General features: G+C 51.0%; 2 protein-coding genes across 7 annotated transcripts; both read left to right on the top strand.

The window, feature by feature from the left end:
* Positions 1 to 502: 502 nt before the first annotated feature.
* Positions 503 to 11,913, top strand: Usf2 (upstream transcription factor 2, c-fos interacting). 6 transcript variants are annotated; one of them, XM_076932035.1, is made up of 11 exons: positions 507 to 1,077; positions 1,345 to 1,391; positions 1,506 to 1,624; positions 1,773 to 1,892; positions 2,322 to 2,472; positions 2,569 to 2,656; positions 2,984 to 3,042; positions 9,476 to 9,609; positions 10,841 to 10,935; positions 11,032 to 11,160; positions 11,241 to 11,913. In XM_076932035.1, exons 1-10 carry the CDS (start codon positions 1,016 to 1,018, stop codon positions 11,150 to 11,152), a joined length of 996 nt encoding a protein of 331 aa, XP_076788150.1. In that variant the 5' UTR covers positions 507 to 1,015; the 3' UTR covers positions 11,153 to 11,160; positions 11,241 to 11,913. The 6 variants fall into 6 exon arrangements, with proteins under 6 accessions (XP_076788154.1, XP_076788150.1, XP_076788158.1 ...); XM_076932029.1 differs by having other exon boundaries at positions 513 to 1,077; positions 1,773 to 1,973; XM_076932039.1 differs by lacking the exon at positions 1,773 to 1,892 and having other exon boundaries at positions 503 to 1,077.
* A 1,643-nt stretch (positions 11,914 to 13,556) lies between these two features.
* On the top strand, positions 13,557 to 15,386 carry Hamp (hepcidin antimicrobial peptide). Its single transcript, XM_034487978.2, has 3 exons — positions 13,557 to 13,809; positions 15,024 to 15,083; positions 15,164 to 15,386. The coding sequence occupies exons 1-3, from the start codon at positions 13,720 to 13,722 to the stop codon at positions 15,266 to 15,268; spliced, it is 255 nt and encodes an 84-aa protein (XP_034343869.1). The 5' UTR covers positions 13,557 to 13,719; the 3' UTR covers positions 15,269 to 15,386.
* The last annotated feature ends 7,232 nt before the right edge of the window (positions 15,387 to 22,618 follow it).

Here is a 22,618-nt window from a genome sequence, read left to right as displayed (position 1 = left end):
TCTAAGCATCTGTTTTGCTGCGCGAATTGGGAGAAGGGGACCAGCCAAAGAAGGGACCATACAGACCTGCCTTCTCCTTGGCCAGCCTCCTGGAGTACGTGCCCCATGCCGCCTCCGCCCTGCCCCGCCCCGACGTGCGCATGCGTCCTCGCGCCCTCGGGAGCGCGCAAGGGCGCAGCCCCGCTCCCCATCCTCCCAGCTCCTCTACGACCTACTTTACGGTCTTCAAACCCTGTGCCCCGGCGATCTGAACCCCGCGTCCGTGTTGCCTGGCGTTCCAGCCGGGCCTGCGTTCCAGCCCGTGGTGGTCCCTTGTAGAGTTCCCCCAGCCTGTGCGTGTGCGCGCCCAGTTGCCACCAGAGACAGACAGCGCGCGCGTTCCCCAGGGCCTGCCCTCCCCCTCCCCCCGCGCGCGCCCGCCCCGGGATCGCGCCGTCGCCGCCACCGCGCGCGCGCAGCTCGAGTAAAGGAGAAAAAAAAAAAAAAAAAGGAAAAAGAGAAGGGGGGGGGTGATAGAAAGCGGCGGCAGCTGCAGCCACGATCCGCCGCCGGACCGGGCCAGGTCGGGCGGCGGGCGCGGGAGCCGGCGATCTGGGCAACAGGGCGGCCGCCATCCGGGCAGGGCCGTGTTAAAAAAAAAAAAAAAAAAAAAAAGCTCAAGTCGCGGCGGCGGCGGCGGCGAGCGCTCAGGGAAGCAGGCCCCAGGCCGCGTGCGGCGGGCAGGCGGGCGGGGGGCAGCTGAGCTGTGGCCCGGAGCCTCGCGCCGCCCGGAGCCGGCGGCGGGCGGAGGCGGAGGCGGCAGGAGGAGGCGGCAGCTGCAGGAGTAGCGGCGGCGGCGGCGGCGGCGGCGGCATCTCCTCCTCACATGACCCCACTGTTTGTCCCCGTGATCAGCGCGAGCGGCTCCCGTGTCTCCTCCGTCCCCTCCTGCCGCGCGGCGTGAGCGCCGGGCTCGGGCCCCCCCGGCCGCCCGCCCCCTCCCCTCCCTCCCCTCCCCTCCCCCCCCGCCCCCCCCATGGACATGCTGGACCCGGGTCTGGATCCCGCTTCCTCGGCCACCGCTGCTGCCGCCGCCAGGTAAGCGCGCCGACAGCTCGCGCCCCTCCGCGCGCCCCGGGCCCCGGCCCCTCAAGCCCCGCGCGCGGGGGCCGCCATGATCCCGAGCGGCCTCTGGGCCCGGCTCAAAATGGAGGCCGCGGGGAGGGGATCCGGGCGGCCGGGGCTCCGCACTAGTGCTGACCCTGGCGGGGGCCGGGCCTGGAGGGCGGGCGGCGGGCCACTGCGTCCCGGCGAGGGGTGCGGGCCTCGCTGACCCCGGGCCCTGCCCCTCGTGTGCCCCCGCAGCCACGACAAGGGACCCGAGGCCGAGGAGAGCGTTGAGCTGCAGGAAGGTGAGTGTTTGCGGGGGCCACGGGGGCTGCGGCCCGCGCCGGGGTTGCAGGCCGGGGACGCCGGGAGGCCCCGCGCGCCCGCTGAGCGTGCCCCCTGCCCTGCTGCCCCCACAGGCGGGGACGGCCCGGGGGCTGAGGAGCAGACGGCGGTGGCCATCGCCAGCGTCCAGCAGGCGGCGTTCGGCGACCACAATATCCAGTACCAGTTCCGCACAGAGAGTAATGGAGGCCAGGTGAGGCGGCCGTGGGCCGGGAGCCCGGAGGGCCGGCGCCGGGGCGAGCTGAGGGAGGGCAGACGCGTGCGGCGGGACAGGGAGAGGCTCCGACCTGTCCCCCACTCGGGCCCCAGCGTCGGTCTCGTCGCTCTGCCGCCCCCTGCAGGTGACATACCGCGTAGTCCAGGTGACTGATGGTCAGCTGGACGGCCAGGGCGACGCGGCCGGCGCCGTCAGCGTCGTGTCCACCGCTGCCTTCGCGGGGGGGCAGCAGGCTGTGACCCAGGTGGGTGTGGAAGGGGCAGCCCAGCGCCCCGGCCCTGCCGCTGCCTCTGTACCCACAGGTCCTGCAGCACCCTTCCCGCTGGTAGGTGGCCCGAAACTTAACGGGAGGGGGTTAGGGAGCGGGGAAGGCCCAGCGGGTAGGGTGCGTGACACACGCTCTGGGCTAGCTGTGTAAGGTCTGGTCAAAGTTTTGCACAGGCGTTGGTTGGATAGGTGTTTTTGGAGTTGCTTTTCTCAGTAAAACAGGAAAACTTCTTAGAGAAAAGAGTGGAGCTAGGAATGGTTGAGTCCCGTCAGAGACGAGTTACTATACTAGACAGTGGGCTTCCCCCTTGTCTCACAAAATAGTAAACAAACACCGCTATATGAGTGACAAAGGTGGGATAGCAGGGGTGGCTGAGGATGGCCTATTATGTGTACTCCTCCCTAGGCTGTAATTCAAAATCCATTCAGCAATGGTGGCAGCCCGGCGGCCGATGCTGTCAGCGGGGAGGCACGGTTTGCTTATTTTCCAGCATCCAGTGTGGGTGATACCACAGCTGTGTCTGTTCAAACTACAGACCAGAGCCTACAGGCCGGAGGTAAGGGGTGGAAGGGTTCTGAGGGTAACGGTAGAGAAGCCACTTAAGGAGTTCCGATTTGACCCGTTACTGATGTTCACTGAACATTTCCTGCAGGCCAGTTCTATGTCATGATGACACCCCAGGATGTGCTTCAGACAGGAACACAGAGGACAATTGCACCCCGGACACACCCCTATTCTCCGTATGTGCCAGTCCCATTGTTGGAGGCAGAGGGAAGGGAGGGTTTGCTGGGCTGGTCAGTCAGTATACAGCAGGCGTGGGCTATGGGTTTTGTGAGCTTTTGCTTCTGAAGTATCAGTTTAAAAAAAAAAAAAAGTCTAGCTCCACCCTCTTTTCATGGGGATTTACTTTGCACAGATAATTGTGAAGGGATAGCAAGCTAACTCAGTGGTGGAACACTGCCTAACGTTTTGCAAAGCCCTGGGTTCAGTCCCCAGTACCCTAAAAACAAAGGTGCTTGTCAAGTCTGATAGCTTGGTAAATGCTCTCATTTCCCCTTCTGTTTTAGGAAAATTGATGGCACCAGAACTCCTCGAGATGAGAGAAGAAGAGCTCAGCACAATGAAGGTAAGGATGGTGGAGCGCTCCTGCGTGCTGGAGAGGGGCATGCCGTGCGGGTAGGTCAGTGCTGATGGGTGAAGGACAACAATCTGTCAGGAAAGATGGAGGGTGTGGATGGGGTTTGCCCAGATATTTTGTCTTGCCTAGCCTGTGATTTTGATTTGATTTGTTGGCCATCCTCTTGAAGTGGTGGACCCCAAATCTGCACATGGGTTTTGACCTGATTAGCAAGCTCCTTGTTCTCCATCTGTAACTGGGCAGCCTCTGGCCAGCTGAAACCAGAGCCTTCTGCCCTTCCTGGAAGCTACATGTTCCACCCTGAGGTCTTTTGTCCTTTAGCGCTGTTCCTTGGTCTCCCAGCCTTGATTGGTCACCGCTGCTAAGCACATAGCAGCCCTCAGGGTAAGGTAGTTCTGATACCCAAACAGCCACCACTCAACAAATATTTACTGACCCTAGATCCCAGGCAGGGCAGGGCAACACAGCACAGGCCCTGTGCCAAGTCTGCAGCCTGGGCTAGAGAGTCAATCAGAATGGCTACTGAAGGCCAGCTGAGGGATTGCTGAAATGTTGACGTGAAGTCACCCCAGGAAGGTTTTTCTGGGAGCTTGGCGAGTAGAGGGGCATAGACTGAAGAGAATCAAGTTGTTTCAGGGTACTGTGCTAGTTGCTAAACTTCTGTGCGCTTTCTTTAAGAATGAGCCAGGGTGAAGCGTCTGGTGTCCAGGCAAGGCCCTAAGACTTGGGGGTGCTTTGATGTAAATGGGGGTGGGGGAGCACTGCTGTTCTAAGTGGCAAGCTCAGGCTTTCAGCCAATAAGTCCATACCCATGCCAGCCTCATCTAGACCTTAGGTACACAGCGGATACCAACAGAGACAAGGTCTGGGCTCTCACCACTCACTGGTAGGAGACAAGCTGAGCACAGTTGCCGTGTGCCCTCAGCATTGCGGAGTACTGGGTGAGAGAAAGCTGAGCAAGTGGAGCAGAGCTGTCAGCACGCTTCAGAGGCCTCTCTCGGGGATCTGGAGACTGCACAGATAGATAAGTGTCTGGGCCCAGAGCAGACACGGACACTTTAAGTTTGAGGAAGAGCAGAATGGGGAAGGGAAAGAGAAAGATCTTGGTGCTGAGGGAAACACCAGGCTGGCTCACACAGGGTGTCTAGGAGCGCTTCTCTATTTGGGTTTCCTGGCCCTGAGGATGTACTCTGGTCAGGAGGAAGCCATGGTGGGGTCTGTGTGTGGACACAGAATGATAAGATGATGGGAAACCAAGACGTCCTGTGTTAGAGATGATGTCTGGGAAGCGAGAGGCCTGCTCTGAGGTGTCAGGATTCAGCGGGTGGGCATAAGGAGCCAGATTCAGGAACTGCTAGGTTGAGGCCTAATGCCTAGGACAGGTGGCTCTGAAGGAAAAGGGTAGGCTGGGGCTTGGTTGTTTGGGATGTGGTTTGGGGAAGAGTTGATGGTTCTCTCGTGGGTCACTCAGGCTCCTGCAGCTCCACTACCGACTCGGGTCTGCTCTTCAGGCTTTGCATGTGTGTTGTCCGATGGGAAGTGACATTAACACGACCCTCAGCTATAACCCCAGCCTCCCTCTGAGTGTGCCTCAGGCTGTGGCAGCCTACAGTGGGGATGGGAGGGGGCACTGTGCCTCACCCTGGAATGTTTTTCATCCATAACCTCATCCCTGCATCCAGCCCTCTGGCTTCTAACCTGTAGAAGGTTTGAACCACCATCTGCCTGTTCTCCTTGTAAATTGGCAGTCTAGCCTACTAGACTGGCTCCGGTGAAGGTCACCTGTGATAACCTCATTGCCAAATCTGCTGGCTTCCTTTCCTGTCTGAGCTCCAAACATCTGCTGCACTGTTAACCTCACCTCCACCACTTTTGGGAATGTTCCTCCTCCTGTGCTCTCTTACTCGTCTACCCTCTTCGTTTGTCCCTCCACTCCCATTCCCACACAACCTGGCATTCTTAACAGGCTCTCCAGGCTGAGCTGGGGCTCACAGGAGAGGTCCCTGGGCTGTCTTTACAGAGAGGTCCTCAGTACTGGGAAGCAGCATTCGTGGGTGTTTCTTAAGGCCTGGGCCTGAGTTCCTTTTCCATTTACTAGTAAGCACTGGCCACAGGTGCACCAGCTCCTGTTGTCACACCCAAACACTCACCGATAGCACCAGAGTCTCTTATTTCTTTCATCCAGAAAGGTGGTAGTTGGCTCTTCCATCCTCCTGGGCCTTGGCCCAGCCCAAAAGATGCAATTTCTACTTCTTGAGCATCTGAAATTGCCACTCAGAATCTCTCATGTCTGCTGTCCATGAGACTTTTCATACCCGTGTTGTCCTTACAGAGCACACTGCCTGCCTTTCTGAGAGGCCCTGTGTATGCTTCCCTGCCAGAACCGAGGCAGGGCTGTGCTCACAAGAGTTTCCCTGGGGATGCTCTTTCTTTCCCCTCTGGCTTTCCTGCAGGGCTGGGTCTGGGGTTGGGTTCCAGAGGGTGCCGGCAGGGCCCTAGGAAGCTCTGCATAGTCTATCAGGGGGCCTGTGGGGAGCCTGGTGTTAATGGTGGCAGAAATGCAGGTCTTTCTGTGAAATCTGACTTTAAATGCTGGGCTGGATAGCTCTTTCTATTTTATTGATTTTCACTGTTTGTAATAGAGTCCTACTTGGGTTCTTCATTTATGGTGGTGCTTGGGGTTTTGTTTTGTTGTTTGTTTTGTTTTATGGCATTGGGACTCTAATCTAGGGCCTGGAACATGCTAAGAAAGTACCCTGCCAACAACTATATTCCTAGAGTCTCACTGTGCAGGCTGGTCTTGTACTTGGAAACCCCTGCCTCTGACTCCCTAGTAGCTGAGATCCCCAAATCTTTCTTTTAAAAGCTGAATATCGTGGTATACTCTTGTAATCTCAGCATTGGTGAGGCTGGAGCAGAATCGAGCTGGATTGCATACTAAGAACCTGTCTTAAAGAAAAAACAAACGAACAAACCTTTTCCTGATCCTAACCTATAGCTGTAGACCTCTGACTTCTGGCCCATTTGGATAGGTTGGTTGGTTGGTTGGTTGGTTGGTTGGTTGGTTTGTTTTGCTTTTTGTTTTTGGTTTTTTTTTTTTTTGGTGTTTTTCTAAATTGATTCTTTCTCTTATAATAATGTATTATTTTTATTCATTTTACATCTAGACCACAGTCCCCTCCCTCCTCTCCTTCTCTATCCCTCTCTGCAGACCCTCTCCACACATTGCCCCTTCCTTGGGTACCAAGGAAGAGATTGACTCTTACCTCAGTGTCTGCTCCATCTTTATCCCTGGACATCTTGTAGGCAAGACAAATCTTGGGTTAAAGGTTTTGTAGATCGATTGATGTTCCCGTCCCTCCCCTGGAAGTCCTACCTGGCTACAGGAAGTAGCCCTTCAGTCTCTACATCCCTCTCCGGTAGGAATCTCAGCTAGAGTCACACCCATAGACTCCCTTATTCTCTGGACAGCCTCCATTCTTACTCCCAGCTCTCCTCTGCCCACTCCTCTCCCCACATTTGACTGCCTCCTCGCCCCCTCTCCTACCCAGTTCCCTCTTTCCATCCATCTCCAATGACTGTTTCATTCTCCCTTCTGAGTGAGATTCATGCATCCTCCCTTGAGACCTCTTTATTATCCAGTTTCTTCTGTTCTGTGGATCATAGCATGGTTGTCCTGTACTCTATGGCTAATGTCCACTTGTTACTGTGAGTACACACCATACATGTCTTTCTGACTCTGGGTTACCTCACTCAGGATGATGTTCTCAAGTTCCATTCATTGACTGCAAAATTCATGATTTCTTTGTTTTTAGTAGCTGAGTAGTATTCCATTGTGTAGAGGTGCCACCTTTTCTGTATCCAGTTTTCAGTTGAGGGACATCTGGATTGGCTTTAGTTTCTGGCTGTTACATGTAAAGCTGCTAGGAATATAGTTGAGCAGGTGTCCCCGTGGTACAGTGGAGCACCTTTTGGGTATATGCCAGGAGTGGATACCTGGGGCTTGAGGTAGAACTATTCCCAGTTTTCTAAGAAACTACCAAATTGATTTCCAAAGTGACTGTGCAAGTTTGCACTCCCACCAACAATGGAGGAGTGTCCCCATTGTCCACTCCCATTGTAGAGGACAGTGTCCTTCACATCGTCTCCAGCATGTGCTGTCTCTCTAGTTTTTGATCTTAGCCATTCTGACTAGTATAAGATGGACTCTCAGGATCATTTTGATTTAAATTTCTCTGATTACTAAGGATGTTGAGCATTTCTGTAAGTGCTTCTTAGCCATTCGAGATTCCTTTGTTGAGAATTCTCTGTTTTGCCGGGCGGTGGTGGCGCACGCCTTTAATCCCAGCACTTGGGAGGCAGAGGCAGGCGGATTTCTGAGTTCAAGGCCAGCCTGGTCTACAGAGTGAGTTCCAGGACAGCCAGGGCTACAAAGAGAAACCCTGTCTCGAAAAACCAAAAAAAGAGAGAGAGAGAGAGAGAGAGAGAGAGAGAGAGAGAGAGAGAGAGAGAGAGAGAGAGAATTCTCTGTTTAGCTCTGTACCCATTTTATAATTGGGTTATTTGGTTTGTTGGTGTCTAATTTCTTGACTTGTTTGTATCTGTTGGATGTAGTCTTGGTGAAGAACATTCCCAATCTGTATGTACACTGCTGTTTTGTCCAGTTGACAGTGTTCTTTGCCTCACAGAAGCTTTTCAGTTTCATGAGGTTGGGCAAATCTTTTTATTATCATTTATATCAAAATATTTTCCAATCCCAGCACTTGGGAGGCAGAGGCAGGCAGATTTCTGAGTTCAAGGCCAGCCTGGTCTACAGAGTGAGTTCCAGGACAGCCAAGGGCTACACAGAGAAACCCTATCTTGAAAAAAAAAAAAAAAAATATATATATATATATATAATATATATATATATATTTTTTTTATTTTATATATATATATTATATTTTTTATTATATTATATATATAATATATATAAATAAATAATATTATTTATATATATTATATATATAAATAATATATAAATATATATTATATATATAATATATATATATTCCCAGTTGTATGATTTTCTCTTTGACCCTAGGTTGTCAGGAAGCATGTTGCCCAATTTGCAGACATGTCGTAGGCTCCGGGTCTCAGTTCTCTGTAGTCAGAGCACAGCGGATATAGTTCAAGTTATTTGAGGGTATGAAACTTACCCTGGGCTCTGTGGGAGGACTGGCGTGGAGAAGGGCCTGCGTGCACCATGGTAGACGTGTGCCTGCTGCTGTGAAAGGGGCTCTGTCCTCTGCAGGGAGGCCAGCTGGTTGGCTGAGGTAGCCAGGGTTTCCAGCCTCCTATTTTCTTGCTTTTCTTGGGTGGGGGGTGGGCGGGGGAGATGTGTGCTAATATCTCCCAGTATATTTGTCCTAGTCTTCCTTTGGTTCTGGCAGGCTGTGCTATGAGGTATGGGGGTAGATTTGTTTGTGGTTGGTTGGTTTGTTGGTTTGTTTGTTTGTTTGTTTGTTTGTTGAGACAGTGTCTTTCTATATAGCTTTGGCTGTTTTAGAACTCACTCTGTAGACTAAACTGCCCTCAAACTCACAGAGTTCTGCCATGCATCTGCTTCCTGAGTGCTGAGATTAAAGGTGTGCACCACAACACATGGCTGTGAGAAGTATTTTGAGTGCAGTGCTCTAACTACAGGGCTTCTGTGGTGTAACTGGCCTTTTGCAGGTCCAATGTGTCCTAATGGTTGTTCCAAGCCAGGGACCTAATTGTGTTACCACCTGGACATAGGCTGTGGACAGCTTATGTACACACACACACACACACACACGCATGCCCACACGCACGCACACATACAACATACATATCACAAGTGTTTATTTTCTTTTGTGTGGTCTTGATCTTACTTTCCATCTACCTGGGGTCCCTTCTGTCAGAAACCCAAATATTTATTAGTCTCTCTGGAAATTCATCTGATTGTGGGGCTCCATCCAGAAAGTGTTGCTGCACCCTGCCCTTCTTTGGGCACATGTACTGTAGGCACAGGGTCCCCATGCATACCACTTCACAGTGGCATCATGAGCACCAGCCAGGACAGAGCCAGGATTGAGTCCCCTGGACCCCAGCCACACACCTCTACATTTTGCAAAATTAACCATACACCAAAGGAACTCTGCCGTGCACAGAGCTACCCTTAGCCTGTTGGGTCGAAGTGTGTTCGACAGAGGAAGGTCAGGCCTGAGGCCCAAGCCCTAGAAGAGCGGACTGAAAGAGGGTTGGGAAGTACTCAGTACCCAAGAGATAGAGCGGTCTGCCAAGGAGCATAGTGGGTTTGCATCTAGGTCCTGGCTAGACTCAGTTTTGCTGCTGCAGTCCTCCACCAAGTTCCAGAAGATTGTACTACACTTGATGGTGACGGCTGAGTTCTTGGCAGGACATTGGAAAGATGGTACAGAAAGAATCATTGCTGTGAAAAGGACTGAGCAGAGGGGAAGAGTCACTTTGGAAAATGAAGTCACTGAGGCCAAATTGGGAGGCACCTGTCAGTCGACTGACCAAGCAGAGGCAGTAAGCTCCACCTGTTCCCAGGCCCTGAGGTCCTTTAAGGGAGTGGGCAAGATATGAGATCAGGTCTGAAGAGAAAGGGGACCGCCCTCACCCACCCTTCTCCCTTAAGGCTTTGTCCGTTTTCCCTTCTTACTGCCATCATTAGGAAGTGCCCCTTGCTGTTTTCCCACGGCTCATCAGGCTCGAGGTCCAGCTTCCTTCCACAAATGTAGCAGGTCTCTTCAGCCCTCCTGACAAGAGGATGGAGGGCTGTGAGGAGGTTTGGGGTCCCAGGGTCTTGTGTATCCTAGCAGTAGGAGTCCTGTGCCCTAGAGGTAATGGAGGGCTGGGAAGCCTTGCTGCTACAACAAGCTATGAAGCTGGCTCCAAGTCAGGTGGCTCCTGGCCAGCCTCCTGAGCATACAGCAGGCCAGAGAAGGGCACAGCTGGCTGCCGGACAGTTGTAACTCAGCATAGCTAACAGTGGGTGGCATGGCCTCTAAGATATGGTGTTCACATTCCTGGGTGAGGTGAGGTCCCCAGGGCCAGGCCTCAGGCACAGCTCTTGTCTGGAGAGAGTAGCTTGCTAAGGCTGTGGAGGAGACTTTTAAACAGAGGCAAGCCATGGTCAGATTTCCACATTAAAGATGAAAGGGAGCTGGGCTGGAGCTCAGGTGGCCGAGTGTGGACTTCCCCGCAGCACTGAACGAGACCCGGCAGTAGTGGCCTCCTAGGGAACTGAGGCGAGTGGGTTAGAAGTTCAAGATCATCCTCAGCGACATAGTGAGCCCAGCCTGGCCTCCATGAGACTCTATTTCCAAGGAGACCAAAAAAAAAAAAAAAAAAAATACAGAAATATAGAAGCCGGAGTCTGGACACACAGAGAATGAGACATAAGGGTTATAGGAGCCGTGGGAGTGCTGGATCTTGCATAAGGGGTTCTGTAGCACCACCCCCAAAATATGAGTCCCAGTGCCCAGACCTGCGTTTTCAGTGCATGGTGTGACATTACAGTTTTTACCAAGTGTGGTAAGCATCGAAAAAAGTGTGTAGCCATCCATGTGAGTTTCCATCCTGAAAGCATGAAAGCATGGCACTAGGGTTGGCACTTGATTGGCCTCTTCATGAGACAGTGTGGCCCATAAGGAGACAGCAGCCTTGGGTCCTCACCAATGCCATGACTGGGCATCCTATACCATACTAGTTTCAGTGAGTCTGTCCATAGAACCATGCCTGTCACTGTTTTCTGCAGTGGAGCGGAGAAGGAGGGACAAGATCAACAACTGGATCGTCCAGCTTTCAAAAATCATTCCAGATTGTCATGCAGACAACAGTAAGACAGGAGCGGTGAGTGTCCCCAGTTGCTTCCAGACAGTTGGGCTACCACCAGGCACAAGAACTGAGCTGTTCTGTCCTCTGACTCTTGTCTGCCCTCCACTACAGAGTAAAGGGGGCATCCTGTCAAAGGCTTGCGATTACATCCGGGAGCTACGTCAGACCAACCAGCGCATGCAGGAGACCTTCAAGGAGGCAGAGCGGCTGCAGATGGACAATGAACTCCTGAGGCAGCAGGTGGGTACAGGCCTGGGGTCCACGGGGCCCAGTGTGCCACGGCCTAACCCTGGCTCCCATGTCCCCTGTGCTGCCTGCAGATCGAGGAGCTGAAGAACGAGAACGCCCTGCTTCGAGCCCAGCTGCAGCAGCACAACCTGGAAATGGTGGGCGAGAGCGCCCGGCAGTGATGCCCGGCAGTGATGCCCGCCAGCTCACCCTTCAGCTGCTGCCGGCCTCTGCTGCCCCTCCCCCAGCCCTTAGCACAGAGAGGGAGATGCCCCTCCCCAAGCTGCGTTTTTTTATAGTAGATTTTTAACAAAAACAAGGAGACATAATGCATTTCTGTTGATACATTGCCCACTACCCTCCTCCATGCGGGAACGCTGCCCACCTGCCCATCTGTCCACCAGCCTCCCTTCTCAGTCCTCACCGGCCCATCACTTAGAGTGGGCTCCTCAGGAGGAGCAAGGGAGGGGACAGAGGCCCCGCTGCCCGCGGCCTCCTTGGTCTCTAGAGGTATTGAGACAGGGTGCTTATGGGAAGGAGGGAGCTTTGGGGATGGGGGCCTTCCCTGGGGCCTGGACCTATGCAGGGAGGCCATGCCCCCCACCCCTCTTGTTTCTGGATCCCTACTCCCCTCTGGGTGTGTGGGTGTGTGTGTGTATGCGCGTGTGTGCGTGTGTGTGTTTTAATTTTCTTTATGGAAAATGGACAAAAAAAATAGAGAGAGAGGTATTTAACTGCAATAAACTGGCCAGTGTGGCCCCGCCTTGTCTGTCTGTGTGTCCATGTTGGGCATGGGGTCGGGTAAGAGTTCTAGGGTCTCCCTGAGGTCTAAGCTTCAGTTATACTGTGACTGTGTGATAATGGCTGGGGGGGATTCTCTGAGGCCTAGGGTGCAGATTAGGGTTATGGGAGCTGGGGTCAAGGACATAACCCCTGGTGTTAGAGGGGAGGCTGGAGTATTCTAGGTCAGTGCTTGAAAACAGGGCTGGTGAGTATTCCTGGGCTCTGGGGCTGAAGCCCTCCCCTCTGTACCAGCCAATGATGGGGCCTGGCCTTGAGCCCCCCACCCCCAAGAGAGGGCAGATGGCCAGAAACCAGGCTTGGCCCGGCAGTCTGTCGCCTCGAATTGTAGTTCTGGCGCCTGTGCTGTGACCCCTGCCCTTGGCTGATGATGAAACCTGTCCTGAGCAGCCGCAGTGCTGCCTGGCGGGGTTGGGGAATGCCATCATGTCCCCAAGAGTGGCTCACCATTCCCAAGATCTAGGCCTACCTGGCAGTTTCCCCTTGCTGCATTTTGTACCTTGCCACAATCTAAATACTCCTGATGGCCTCTGGTGTCTTGAGAACCCTGTCTTTGGCCTTACCACTTTAGGAAAAGCCCTCTGAGGGAGCATGTAGAACAAAGGAAGAGACTGTGGGCAGCAACAGAGTGGTAGTGTTCTCAGGCTCTGGACAGGACTGACTGGATGATCCCTGTGTGACACACGATGTCCAGTAGCCTATCTCTGGAGTCAAAGTTTGATAATATCTCAGGCTGCATACACCAAGGGGTTCAGGTAATAGAGACGAGGAGACCACACAGGCTTTAGCAGTACCCCAAGGACCAGCTACAAAAGCCCTGGTGTAGACTGTGTACCAATCTCTGGTATATGTAGTCCATTGTGGCATGGGGAGGTTCTGGCATAATACCACTGCACTTGGAGCTGTGCGCTGGACAGAGTCTGCTCTTGCTAAGCCAAGCCTCATATACTGTGTCCCCTGTGCTTAGAGGGAGACTGAGTTTGAGGAATAGATTAGCAAGCCCGACCCCTGCAGTCAGTGACTGAAAGACAACTTTAAGCGTAAACACTAATAGAGCCCAGGAGGAAGCAGGCAGCCACTTACAGGTCAAGTAGTGCCAGCTGTTAACACAAAAGTGAGTTGGCACTGGTGTTATAGACACAGAATCAGTACACTGTCATGATACATGTGTAATGACTGCCACCACTTATAGGCAAAAGGTGACTCCAACATGACAGCTACATCATATGGTCTTCACATTGGATTCCATGCTGCATGTTGGTGCTAATGCTGACACAAACTTATGGCCATCTGTCCAGTCCCTTGGCCACTGTTCCTAACTCATGCTGGGATGCACCCTGTGCGTATGTACTCCATTGCTTGAGTCCATCTGAGGAGCCCAGTGAGTGACAGCCATATTGAAGACACTGATGGGGAGAGAGGCACAATTCTTTCACCAATCCAATCAATGTTTAGGGGAAAGGAGGGGAATTTTTCTGAGAGCCACAGGGTGACATCACAGTTGGCTGGCTGGAGGCGTGTGTCCATGACTCTGTCTGCCCCACCCTCTGGATGCACCTCTGCTGGCTGAGGGTGACACAACCCTGTCCCCTGTCACTCTGTTCCCGCTTATCTCTCCCGCCTGTTTGGCGCCACTATCTTCTTGGAAATGAGTTAGGGCAAAAGGGAGGGGGCTCAGGTGACCCTCCTCCCACTGGTCCCATAAAAAGGACTAGGACTGGCTCCTGGACACCAGCACAAGTCCTTAGACTGCACAGCAGGACAGAAGGCATGATGGCACTCAGCACTCAGACCCAAGCTGCCTGTCTCCTGCTTCTCCTCCTTGCCAGCCTGAGCAGCAGCACCTATCTCCCGCAACAGGTGAGCACCCCAAACCCGCTGTGGTGGGAGAGCCAGGTCCCAGTGAGGCAGGAGCTCCTCAGCACTGAGCATTTAGAACGTTTCAGGAGTGATGGCAGCCGCTGACAAGGACAAGGGTGGTCCTTAGTGGAAGGGCTGAGAGGCTGCACAGGTGTTGAATAGTTACGCTGTCATCCTACTGTGGAGAAGGGACAGGAAGGCTGTCCCTTCCCAGTCAGGGCATTCCTTAAGCAGCCTTTAAGTGACTATTTAGTAAAGACTTATTGTGGATAGTACAAAAGACAACGAGCAAGGAAGTGAGGAAGGACCAGAGGTGGGGCTAAGAGGCTGGCGTAAAGTATTCTATAAGAAAATGACACGGAAGGAGCTGGAGAGACGGCTCAGCCATTCAGAACACTTGATGCTTGGACAAAGGACCTAGGATCAGTTCCTGACCCCCTGTGGTGGCTCACAACATTCTGAACTCTAGTTCCAGGGCATCTGATGCCTTCTGTCCTAGGTAGTCATTGAGCACTAGGCATGTATATGTTACACATACATATATGCAGCCAAACACATAAAACAAATCTATAAGAAAGAAAATAATGCAGAGCCAAGTTTGGGGTGGGCACTCCAACGGTGGAATTGGGGGATCCCGAGTTCACAGTCATTCCTGCCTACAAAGCAAATTCATTACCAACTTGAGCTACATTAAAAACCCTGTCTCAAAACACACACACACAGAGCAACAAAAGGATACTAGATCTGTGGAGCTGAGACAGCAGAGTGGGCACTCAAGGCAATCACAAGACCCTTGGGGACCATAGGGTCTGAAAAAGTGGAGCCGGTGCTGGAAGTGAGGAGAGGGTTGTAGAAGCTCTGCTGTGCTCAGCTTTGTGGACAGCTGTGCAGATGGTGATCAGTCCTCATGTTGCTGAGAGACAGGAGGGGAAGCCGCAATCCAGCTGATGGTGCTGTAAGTCAGTGTGCTATGAGGTGACCTGGTGGTAAGAGATGAGATGCAGGGAAACCTGTTGGGAGTATCTAGAAGAGTACAAGGGTGGATGCTTTTAGGAACATCCAAGGAACCGTGAGGGGAGACAGGCGGTAGGGTCCCTTCTAGGAACTCCATCTAAGCACAGGTCCCTAAGTCCCTGGGGAAGAAGCTGGCAGAGACAAGTCAGAAAGCTATGCTGGTAGTTCCACAATACTTAGTACCTCTTCTGCTTTCCCAGATGAGACAGACGACAGCGCTGCAGCCTTTGCACAAGGCAGAAAGCAGGATTGACAGTGCGGTAAGAGCATCTGGGACGCCCTCCCTGATCCTCAGCCTCTCCCATGTCCAAGCCGGCTGCTTACCTCTTTCTTTCCACAGCTCCTGATGCAGAAGCGAAAGAAGCGAAACACCAACCTCTCCATCTGCGTCTTCTGCTGTAAATGCTGTAAAAATCCTTCCTGTGGTCTCTGTTGCATATCATAGAGAGAACGCCTAGAGCGTCCTGACCTCTCAACACCCCTGCCTCTCCTGGCCCTGCTTATTTATTCCTGCCCTCGCCCAGCAATGACCTTCAAATAAAGACGATGGTTTCATTTTTAAACTATGGTATCTAGGTTTTTTACCTTTTTTCCCCTTGCAACAATATGGACTTGTTGCAAGCCCTGCCGTCCAGGGACAGACACTTGGCAGGATGTTCAGGTCTATGTACATTGAGGCTGCTAAGAAGCTGGGTAAAAGGATTTCTATGTTCTTCACTTTGTTTCTTACATCAAAAGATCTGGAGTTTATGTAGCAACCCAGGAAGAAAGTTGAAAAGACTTTCCTCAGTCTTTTTCTTTCTTTCTTCTTAAAAACTTTTTAAAATGGTGTGTGTGTGTGTGTGTGTGTGTGTGTGTGTGTGTGTGTGTGTGATTGTGAGTACATGTAACAGCAAGAATAGCCCCAGCTGGTATGAAACTTGCTTTGTCAAACTCACAGAGATCTCTGCCTCTGCCTCCTGAGTCTTCGGATTAAAGGTGTGCACTGTATATACCATCATTTTTTTTCTTTTCTTTTTTAATTTTTTTTTATTCTGTGTGTGTGTGTGTGTCTGTGTGTGTGTTTCTGTTTTTTGGTTTTTGAGACAGTCTCTCACTGAACCTGGAGCTCACTGATTTCCCCATAAACTGTCTGACCAGCAGGTCTCTCTGATCCATCTGTCTCTGTCACAACAGCTTGTAATGTGGGTGTTAGCACTCAGCTTGCGTGGCAAAGTACCTTACCCACTGAGCCATCCTTCCAGTCTGATTGTTTTACAGGAACACGGACACATTAGTCAGAATTCACTTTTGTCCCAGCTTGTACGATTTCAACAGCCCTAATGATGAGAAAAGACATTGGTCACTTGGCCTCTGTTGGATCCTGGGAGGGAAATAATAGTCTAAATACGTGACGCCCTGGGAACTGGCTGCCATGTCCAGAGGCATGGAGAGAAGGGCGTCTGATTTTGTCAAGACAGACTGGAAAGCCTCTTTGTGAAATATACCAATACTTTTAAATATTGGCAACTAAGCTGAGTATGGCAGTTCAAACCAGTAGCAACGACAATAACAAGTTCTTTCATCAAATGCCCTTCTCTCCCCCAAGGACTGAGTAATCAAACACAGGCCTCACATAGAGCAGCCAGATACTTAGACAACAGACGTATACCCTGAGCCAAGAGACATCTATCTATCTATCTATCTATCTATCTATCTATCTATCTATCTATCTATCTATCTATCGTAGACAGTGCAATCTAACCTGGACTTGCACACTCTAAGTAGCCAAGGATGACCTTGAACTTCTGATCCTCTTGCCTCTACCTCCTGAGTACGCTTGCTTTTGTGCAGTGCAGCGACCGCACATGCAGGGCCTGGTTTATGCTTGAGACAGGGTCTCCCTCTATTTTTAGCCCAGGCTGCACTAGAACTCACTATGTAGCTCAAGCTGGCTTTTTAAAACTTGCTGCAATCCTCCTGCCTCAGGCCAACTAGAACTTAAAAAGCCCATCTGTAGGACAAACTTAACCAAACTAAAAGGTAGCAACAACCTCACCCACCACAACCTTTTACCTCAGAGACTATAAGAGGCTGGTCATCAGAGGAAGGTGATAACAAAGACACCCCACCCTCCTCACCACACTCCCTCCCGCCTACTATTTTACAACCTTGAAACCTGGTTTCAAGGCCACCCTAGTTTCTCTCGGTGGCTTTACTTTGTTTAATGTAACAAACACAGTCTTGATGGGGCACTAAACTAGAGGCACTGATCACAAGGCTATTAGTCCAGAGACAAGGACCATACACAGTACGACAGAAGTAAGTCCTTCCTCACACTGACAATGACGTCATAGCCCCTGATTATATTGCTAAGACACACACACAGAGCACAGAATAGCACAACACAGCACGTGTTCTGGAAAACATTGGAACTCATGAAGAGCTCTGTTCCCTGGCTTGCTCCGCCCCTGGCTTGCTCCGCCCCCTGGCTTGCTCCGCCCCCTGGCTTCACTTTTCACACTCTTCAGAAGTCCCTCTCCCCTCACTTACAGTTTTAGGATATGACTTGAGTATTTCAGAATGAAGGTAGTCCATAGAAGCCAGTCACCTATGAGTGAATTTGGGTTGCCATATTACCTAGATTCGCAGTTTGCTCAACCCACTGAAAGGTCCTTTTTCTAAGACTCAAGCAGTCTGGGAGCTGTAGGAGACAAGGGCCACAGGCTAGTTAGGGGTTTCTTGAATGGAGACAGAGGGGCAGGGAGAGGACCCTGCTATGGGTGACTCGGCTCCCCACAGTACTGGTGCTTCTGCCTGTTGAACTCAGTCAAGAAGAAGAATGTAGATTTGTTTTGAAAAGTGACAAATGCCCCTAAATGTGAACAATCAGTCTCAACAAGGGAGAGGCAAGGTTTCTCCCACTCCTTGTTTTGTTTTGAAAACAGTTTCACTGTAGCCCCAGCTGTCCTGGAACTTGCTAGTAGACTAGGGACCTGGAGAAATGACCTGGCAATTAAGAGCATGTACTGTTCTTGCAGAGGTCTGGAGTTTGGCTTCCAGCACCCAGATCGGGCTGCTCAAAGCCACCTCTAACTCCAGCTCCACAGGGTCTGAAGCCATCTTCCTTGAAATTCCTCTGCCAAGCGGGAGAAGTAAAGGAAGAAGCGGATGTGCAGGCTGAAGAGCAAGAGAAGAAAGATAAGGCAGAGGGAAATTAGTGTGTGTGCCCTCGAAGGCTGGAGGAGCAGAGGTGAGGGATGCTGAAGGCTGAGGGTGACTGTCAACAATAAGTCTCAGTGGATCTGGAATGTCATCACTGTGCTTGCTGAGACCACCCAAGAGATTGATTGCCTTCCTCACAATCCAAAACAGTCCTGCTGGCTCTCTCCCCAGCACCTGCGGCACTCTGGGCTAGTCCTGTTCTCATTTGTGGCCAAGTGTAACTCCTGTACAATAATCCATCTCCTTCACGGTCTCAAAAATAAAAGTAAAATTGGTTGGGCAGTGGTGGCGCACGCCTTTAATCCCAGCACTTGGGAGGCAGAGGCAGGCGGATCTCTGAGTTAGAAGCCAGCCTGGTCTACAGAGTGAGTTCCAGGACAGCCAGGGCTACACAGAGAAACCCTGTCTCAAAAAAACAAAAATAAATAAATAAACAAAAATAAAAATAAAATAAAGAAAAAGGAAATAGGTCAGTGGAGTCGCACCTTTGAAGGTTCCTGGAGGTTGTCTGTGATTGATGGTAGCAACTGATCACTCACAGGAACCTCTGAAACCATAAGCTAAAACATAGTTAGCTATTTTCAGGGGTATTCTGTTACATCGGCAGAAATGTATATAGCATTCCTGATTACACTGAATTGCTACAGATATTCCTCTCACTTTTGGACATAGTTCTCTAGAAGGTACTAGAACTGTAGATGAGAAGCATCGGAATTACAATTCTAGTGTTCAAGCCAGGGTGGTGGTGGTGGTGCACACCTTTGATCCCAGCATTCAGGAGGCAGAGGCAGGCAGATCTCTGAGAGTTCCAGGCCAGCATGATCTACAGAATGAGTTCCAGGACAGCCAGGGCTACACAGAGAAACCCTATCTTGAAAACAAACAAACAAACAAAACCAAAACAACTCTGGTGTGCATCAAGAGTGGATCTTATACAAACCTATTCAAAAGTCCACTGCTGAGCCCCACCCCGGAGCTTCACATTCAGCAGACAGGCTAGGTATAGAAATTGTTGGTTTTGAGGAAAGGTCTCAGTATGAATCCCTGGCTGGCCTGGAACTTGCTATGTATACCAGGTTAATTTCAAATTTATATTGCTCCTCCTGCCTGTGCATATTGACTGTTGAAATTAAAGGCATGCACTGCCACGCTTGGCTTGCTCTGTTTTGTTTTATAAGGTTTATTTTTCATTTTCATTCTCACGTGCATTTGCGTGAGTATCTGCCACGTGTGTGAAGATGCCTGCAGAGAACAGGAGAAGGCGCTGGATCCTCCGGAGCTGGAGTTACAGGAGGTTGTGAACTGACTAACGTGGGTGCTGGGGACGGAACTGGAATTCTGTGGAAGAGTGTTGCCTGCTGTTAAGCATCACACACACACACACACACACACACACACACCACTCTTAATCTCTCTACTCCTTGCCTCTTTTTTTTTTCTTTTTTTTTTTTTTTTTTTTTTTTTTTTTTTTTTTTGAGACAAGGTCTCTATTAGCCAAGGCTGGATTCTGACTATGTAGGTGAAAACCATCTTGGACTTCTGGCCCTCCCTCCCTCCTGTGTCTACCTTCTGAGTGTTAGAATTATATACATGTGACTTTATATCCAGTATATGTGGTGCTGGGGTGAGAGCACTGGGTTTGATACATACTAGCACTCTACCAAATGAGCTGTGATCCCAGGCCTTTGAACTTGCTCCAGGACAAAGTGCTGCTGCTGCTGACCTGAGGACCACACTGTTGTGACCCTTGACATGAAACAGCCAGTCCTGATTATGAGCAACAAAGGAACTCTGGGCTTGCCAAGACCCAGGCCCAGGCCCAAGATTGTGATAAGAGAGAACGTGACTAACAGGACCATACTGTCTGAAGATGCCTGCTCTAGTTTGCCTGCTATTTTGGATAAAATTGGGCTAACAAGCAAAAATCATTACACTATACAAAATGTCTGTGACCACCCCCCATTCATATACTGATGTCTTAAACCCCAGAATGTGACCTTAGTTACAGATGGGCTCTTTTGTGATGGGTGATAAGACAGGTCCAATGTAGAAGAGGATGACCTTGATCTGGTCCTCCTGCCTCTACCTCCCAAGTGCTGGGATTACAGGTATGTGCCACTGTGCCTGGCTTTGGTGGTAGGTCTTTACTGAGGGTAACAGTTATGATGAAGTCATTATAGTGGGTCCTAATCCAATATGGTTGGTGTCTTGGCAAAAGGGGGAGGAGATTTGACCCCAAACAGATCCAGGAAGAACAAAGTGCAAATATTCAAACCTCCAAGTCCAAGGTTGGGGGGGTTGGGGGAGGGGCAGGAGTAGATCCTCTCCTCGAAGCACAAAAGGAAGTAACCCTGCTGCAACTTGATTCTGAAATTGAAATTGAAGCCTGAAAGGATGTGACGTAATACATTCTAGTTTGGACAGCTGAACCCAGCCCTCAGTCCCCAGCCCTTGCTGACCAAATACCAACTTTCTTGAAGGCATCAGCTGATTTGTGTAACAGGTAGCCTCCCCCCCCACTTACCCAGATCCCCTCTGGCTCTCAGTCCATCTGATCCACCCTTATGGTGGGCCCCTACTAATCTCCTGGCTCGGCCACAGACTCTCACTGGGACTCACCTGCCCCTGTTTCCCCTCTCCAGGGACTCTAGCTCATACCTGGAACTGACAGAGTACCCACTCTACACAGGAACAGCAGCTCAGTAAGTCCTGTGTGGTTGGACATCTGTTGCACAGGGCGTCTCAGAATCTTCATAGTCACCCTCAAAGTCCAGGCACCAGGTCCCTCTCTTCTCCGGAACCCAGGCTTTCAAGCCCCACCCCACTGTCAATGGACCATTGTCTCAGACTGGGAAAGGCACGGGCAGAGGCTGACATCATGAAGCCTGAGGTGGGGGTGCCACTGCCCCCCAGCCCCAGTCTTCCTGACTCCTGATCTACTCTCTGGTCTAAGGGATTTCCCTGCCCTCACTCCTGGAAGATAGGACTCTCCCACCCCCAACCCCTGCTCTGGCCTCTGCAGAGCCGCGAAATTGCTCTGTGTATCTTGCCACCTCTAACACCCTGTCCACCTTGCAAAACCCATGCCTTATTCAGGATAACTGTGGATTCCACACCCAGAGGGTCCTCACTCAGCTCAGAAAACCACATGGCCCTGAGTGCACATAAGCCTAGCTTTAAAGACCCCAGGCAAGTATGCAGGCAGGCTTCTGTGGGAAGTCTGCTCTCTCAGAGCTCCAAGCTAGATGGTTAGGCCAGGACCAGACAGAGCACCGAAGGGCAGGGCAGCCAGCTTCAGTCATGCTGAGGTTTTTTGTTTGTTTGTTTGTTTTGGGTTTTTGTTTGTTTGTTTGTTTGGTTTTGTTTTTGTTTTTTTTTCTTTCTTTCTTTTTGTTTTTGTTTTTGTTTTTGTTTTTGTTTTTCGAGACAGGGTTTCTCTGTGTAGTCCTGGCTGTTCTGGAACTCACTCTGTAGACCAGGCTGGCCTCTAACTCAGAAATCTGCCTGCCTCTGCCTCCCAAGTGCTGGGATTAAAGGCGTGCGCCACCACTTCTCTGGTGTCATGCTGAGTTCTACAGAAAAAAAGGAAAGTTTTTAAATGGAAAGGCAGGAACCAGACATGGAGACACACATCTCTATCCACACTGTGGAGACTTAGCCATGTTGTACTCAAGGCTAGCCTGAGCTGCATAGTGAGCTGGAGATCAGCCTGCACTATAGAGAGACTCAAGGAATGAATTAAAAAGCGGGGTGGGGGTGGGGGTAGGGAGAGTAGGCCAGCAAGATGGCTCAGTGGATAACAGTATCAACTCCAAGTCTGATGACCCAAGTTAGATCCCTGGGACCTACAAGGTGAAAGGAGAAGACTGAGGTACATTCGCAGAGCCACACATAGATGGTGTGTGTGTGGAGGGGGGGAGAAAAAAGGAAGGAAGGAAGGAAAGAAGGAAGGAAGGAAGGAAGGAAGGAAGGAAGGAAGGAAGGAAAGAAGGATGGAAGAAAGGAAAAAGGGAGGGAGGGAGGGAGGGAAGAAAGGAAGAGAGAAAGAAAGAAGGAGGTGGAGAGATGGCTTAGTAAGTAAAAGTACTGACTGCACTCCCGCAGAACCTGGGTTCAAGTCCCAGCACTTACCTGGTGTCTCACAACCATCTGTAATTCCAGATCCAGGGGATCTGATGCCCTCATCTGACCTCCATGAGTATCAGATCTAAAAATGGTGCACAGACAAACATACAAGCAAAAACACTCACACACATAGCATAAACAAATCTAAAATAAGTAAATCAATAAATGTAATTTTTTTAAAGAGGGGGAGCCCATTGGCTCCAGAGTTAAGCACCATGCTTCTGGGAGAGCAGGCTTTGGTCAGGGAGGATGGTATGGGGACAGCTTTTCGGGAATGAGAGTTAAGAATGACATCTCTGAGTCCCAAGGTACCATAGGTCATTAGAAGAATAGACACGAGCACTTTGTTTGTTTGTTTAACAGGTGGAGACATATTTAGGACAATACAGACAGAGCCCTCATCCTCACCTAGGGAAGGTCGTGATCTCAGGAGACAGTGGCTAAGGTCATTTCAGAGGACAAGAAG

The sequence above is a fragment of the Arvicanthis niloticus genome, chromosome 1 (assembly GCF_011762505.2).
Source record: "Arvicanthis niloticus isolate mArvNil1 chromosome 1, mArvNil1.pat.X, whole genome shotgun sequence".
Classification (NCBI taxonomy): Eukaryota; Metazoa; Chordata; class Mammalia; order Rodentia; family Muridae; genus Arvicanthis; species Arvicanthis niloticus.
This window is presented reverse-complemented; position numbering and strand designations above follow the sequence as displayed.

What these genes read in the sequence shown, in the direction of transcription:
- Usf2 (XM_076932029.1), top strand. Translation starts at nt 1,016, where the DNA reads ATGGACATGCTGGACCCGGGTCTGGATCCCGCTTCCTCGGCCACCGCT. An exon ending in CTGCAGCACCCTTCCCGCTG is followed by an intron (nt 1,974 to 2,321) that starts GTAGGTGGCCCG and finishes ACTCCTCCCTAG; the next exon opens with GCTGTAATTCAAAATCCATT. An exon ending in ACAACAGTAAGACAGGAGCG is followed by an intron (nt 10,936 to 11,031) that starts GTGAGTGTCCCC and finishes CCTCCACTACAG; the next exon opens with AGTAAAGGGGGCATCCTGTC.
- Hamp (XM_034487978.2), top strand. Translation starts at nt 13,720, where the DNA reads ATGATGGCACTCAGCACTCAGACCCAAGCTGCCTGTCTCCTGCTTCTC. An exon ending in GCACCTATCTCCCGCAACAG is followed by an intron (nt 13,810 to 15,023) that starts GTGAGCACCCCA and finishes CTGCTTTCCCAG; the next exon opens with ATGAGACAGACGACAGCGCT. An exon ending in AAAGCAGGATTGACAGTGCG is followed by an intron (nt 15,084 to 15,163) that starts GTAAGAGCATCT and finishes TTCTTTCCACAG; the next exon opens with CTCCTGATGCAGAAGCGAAA.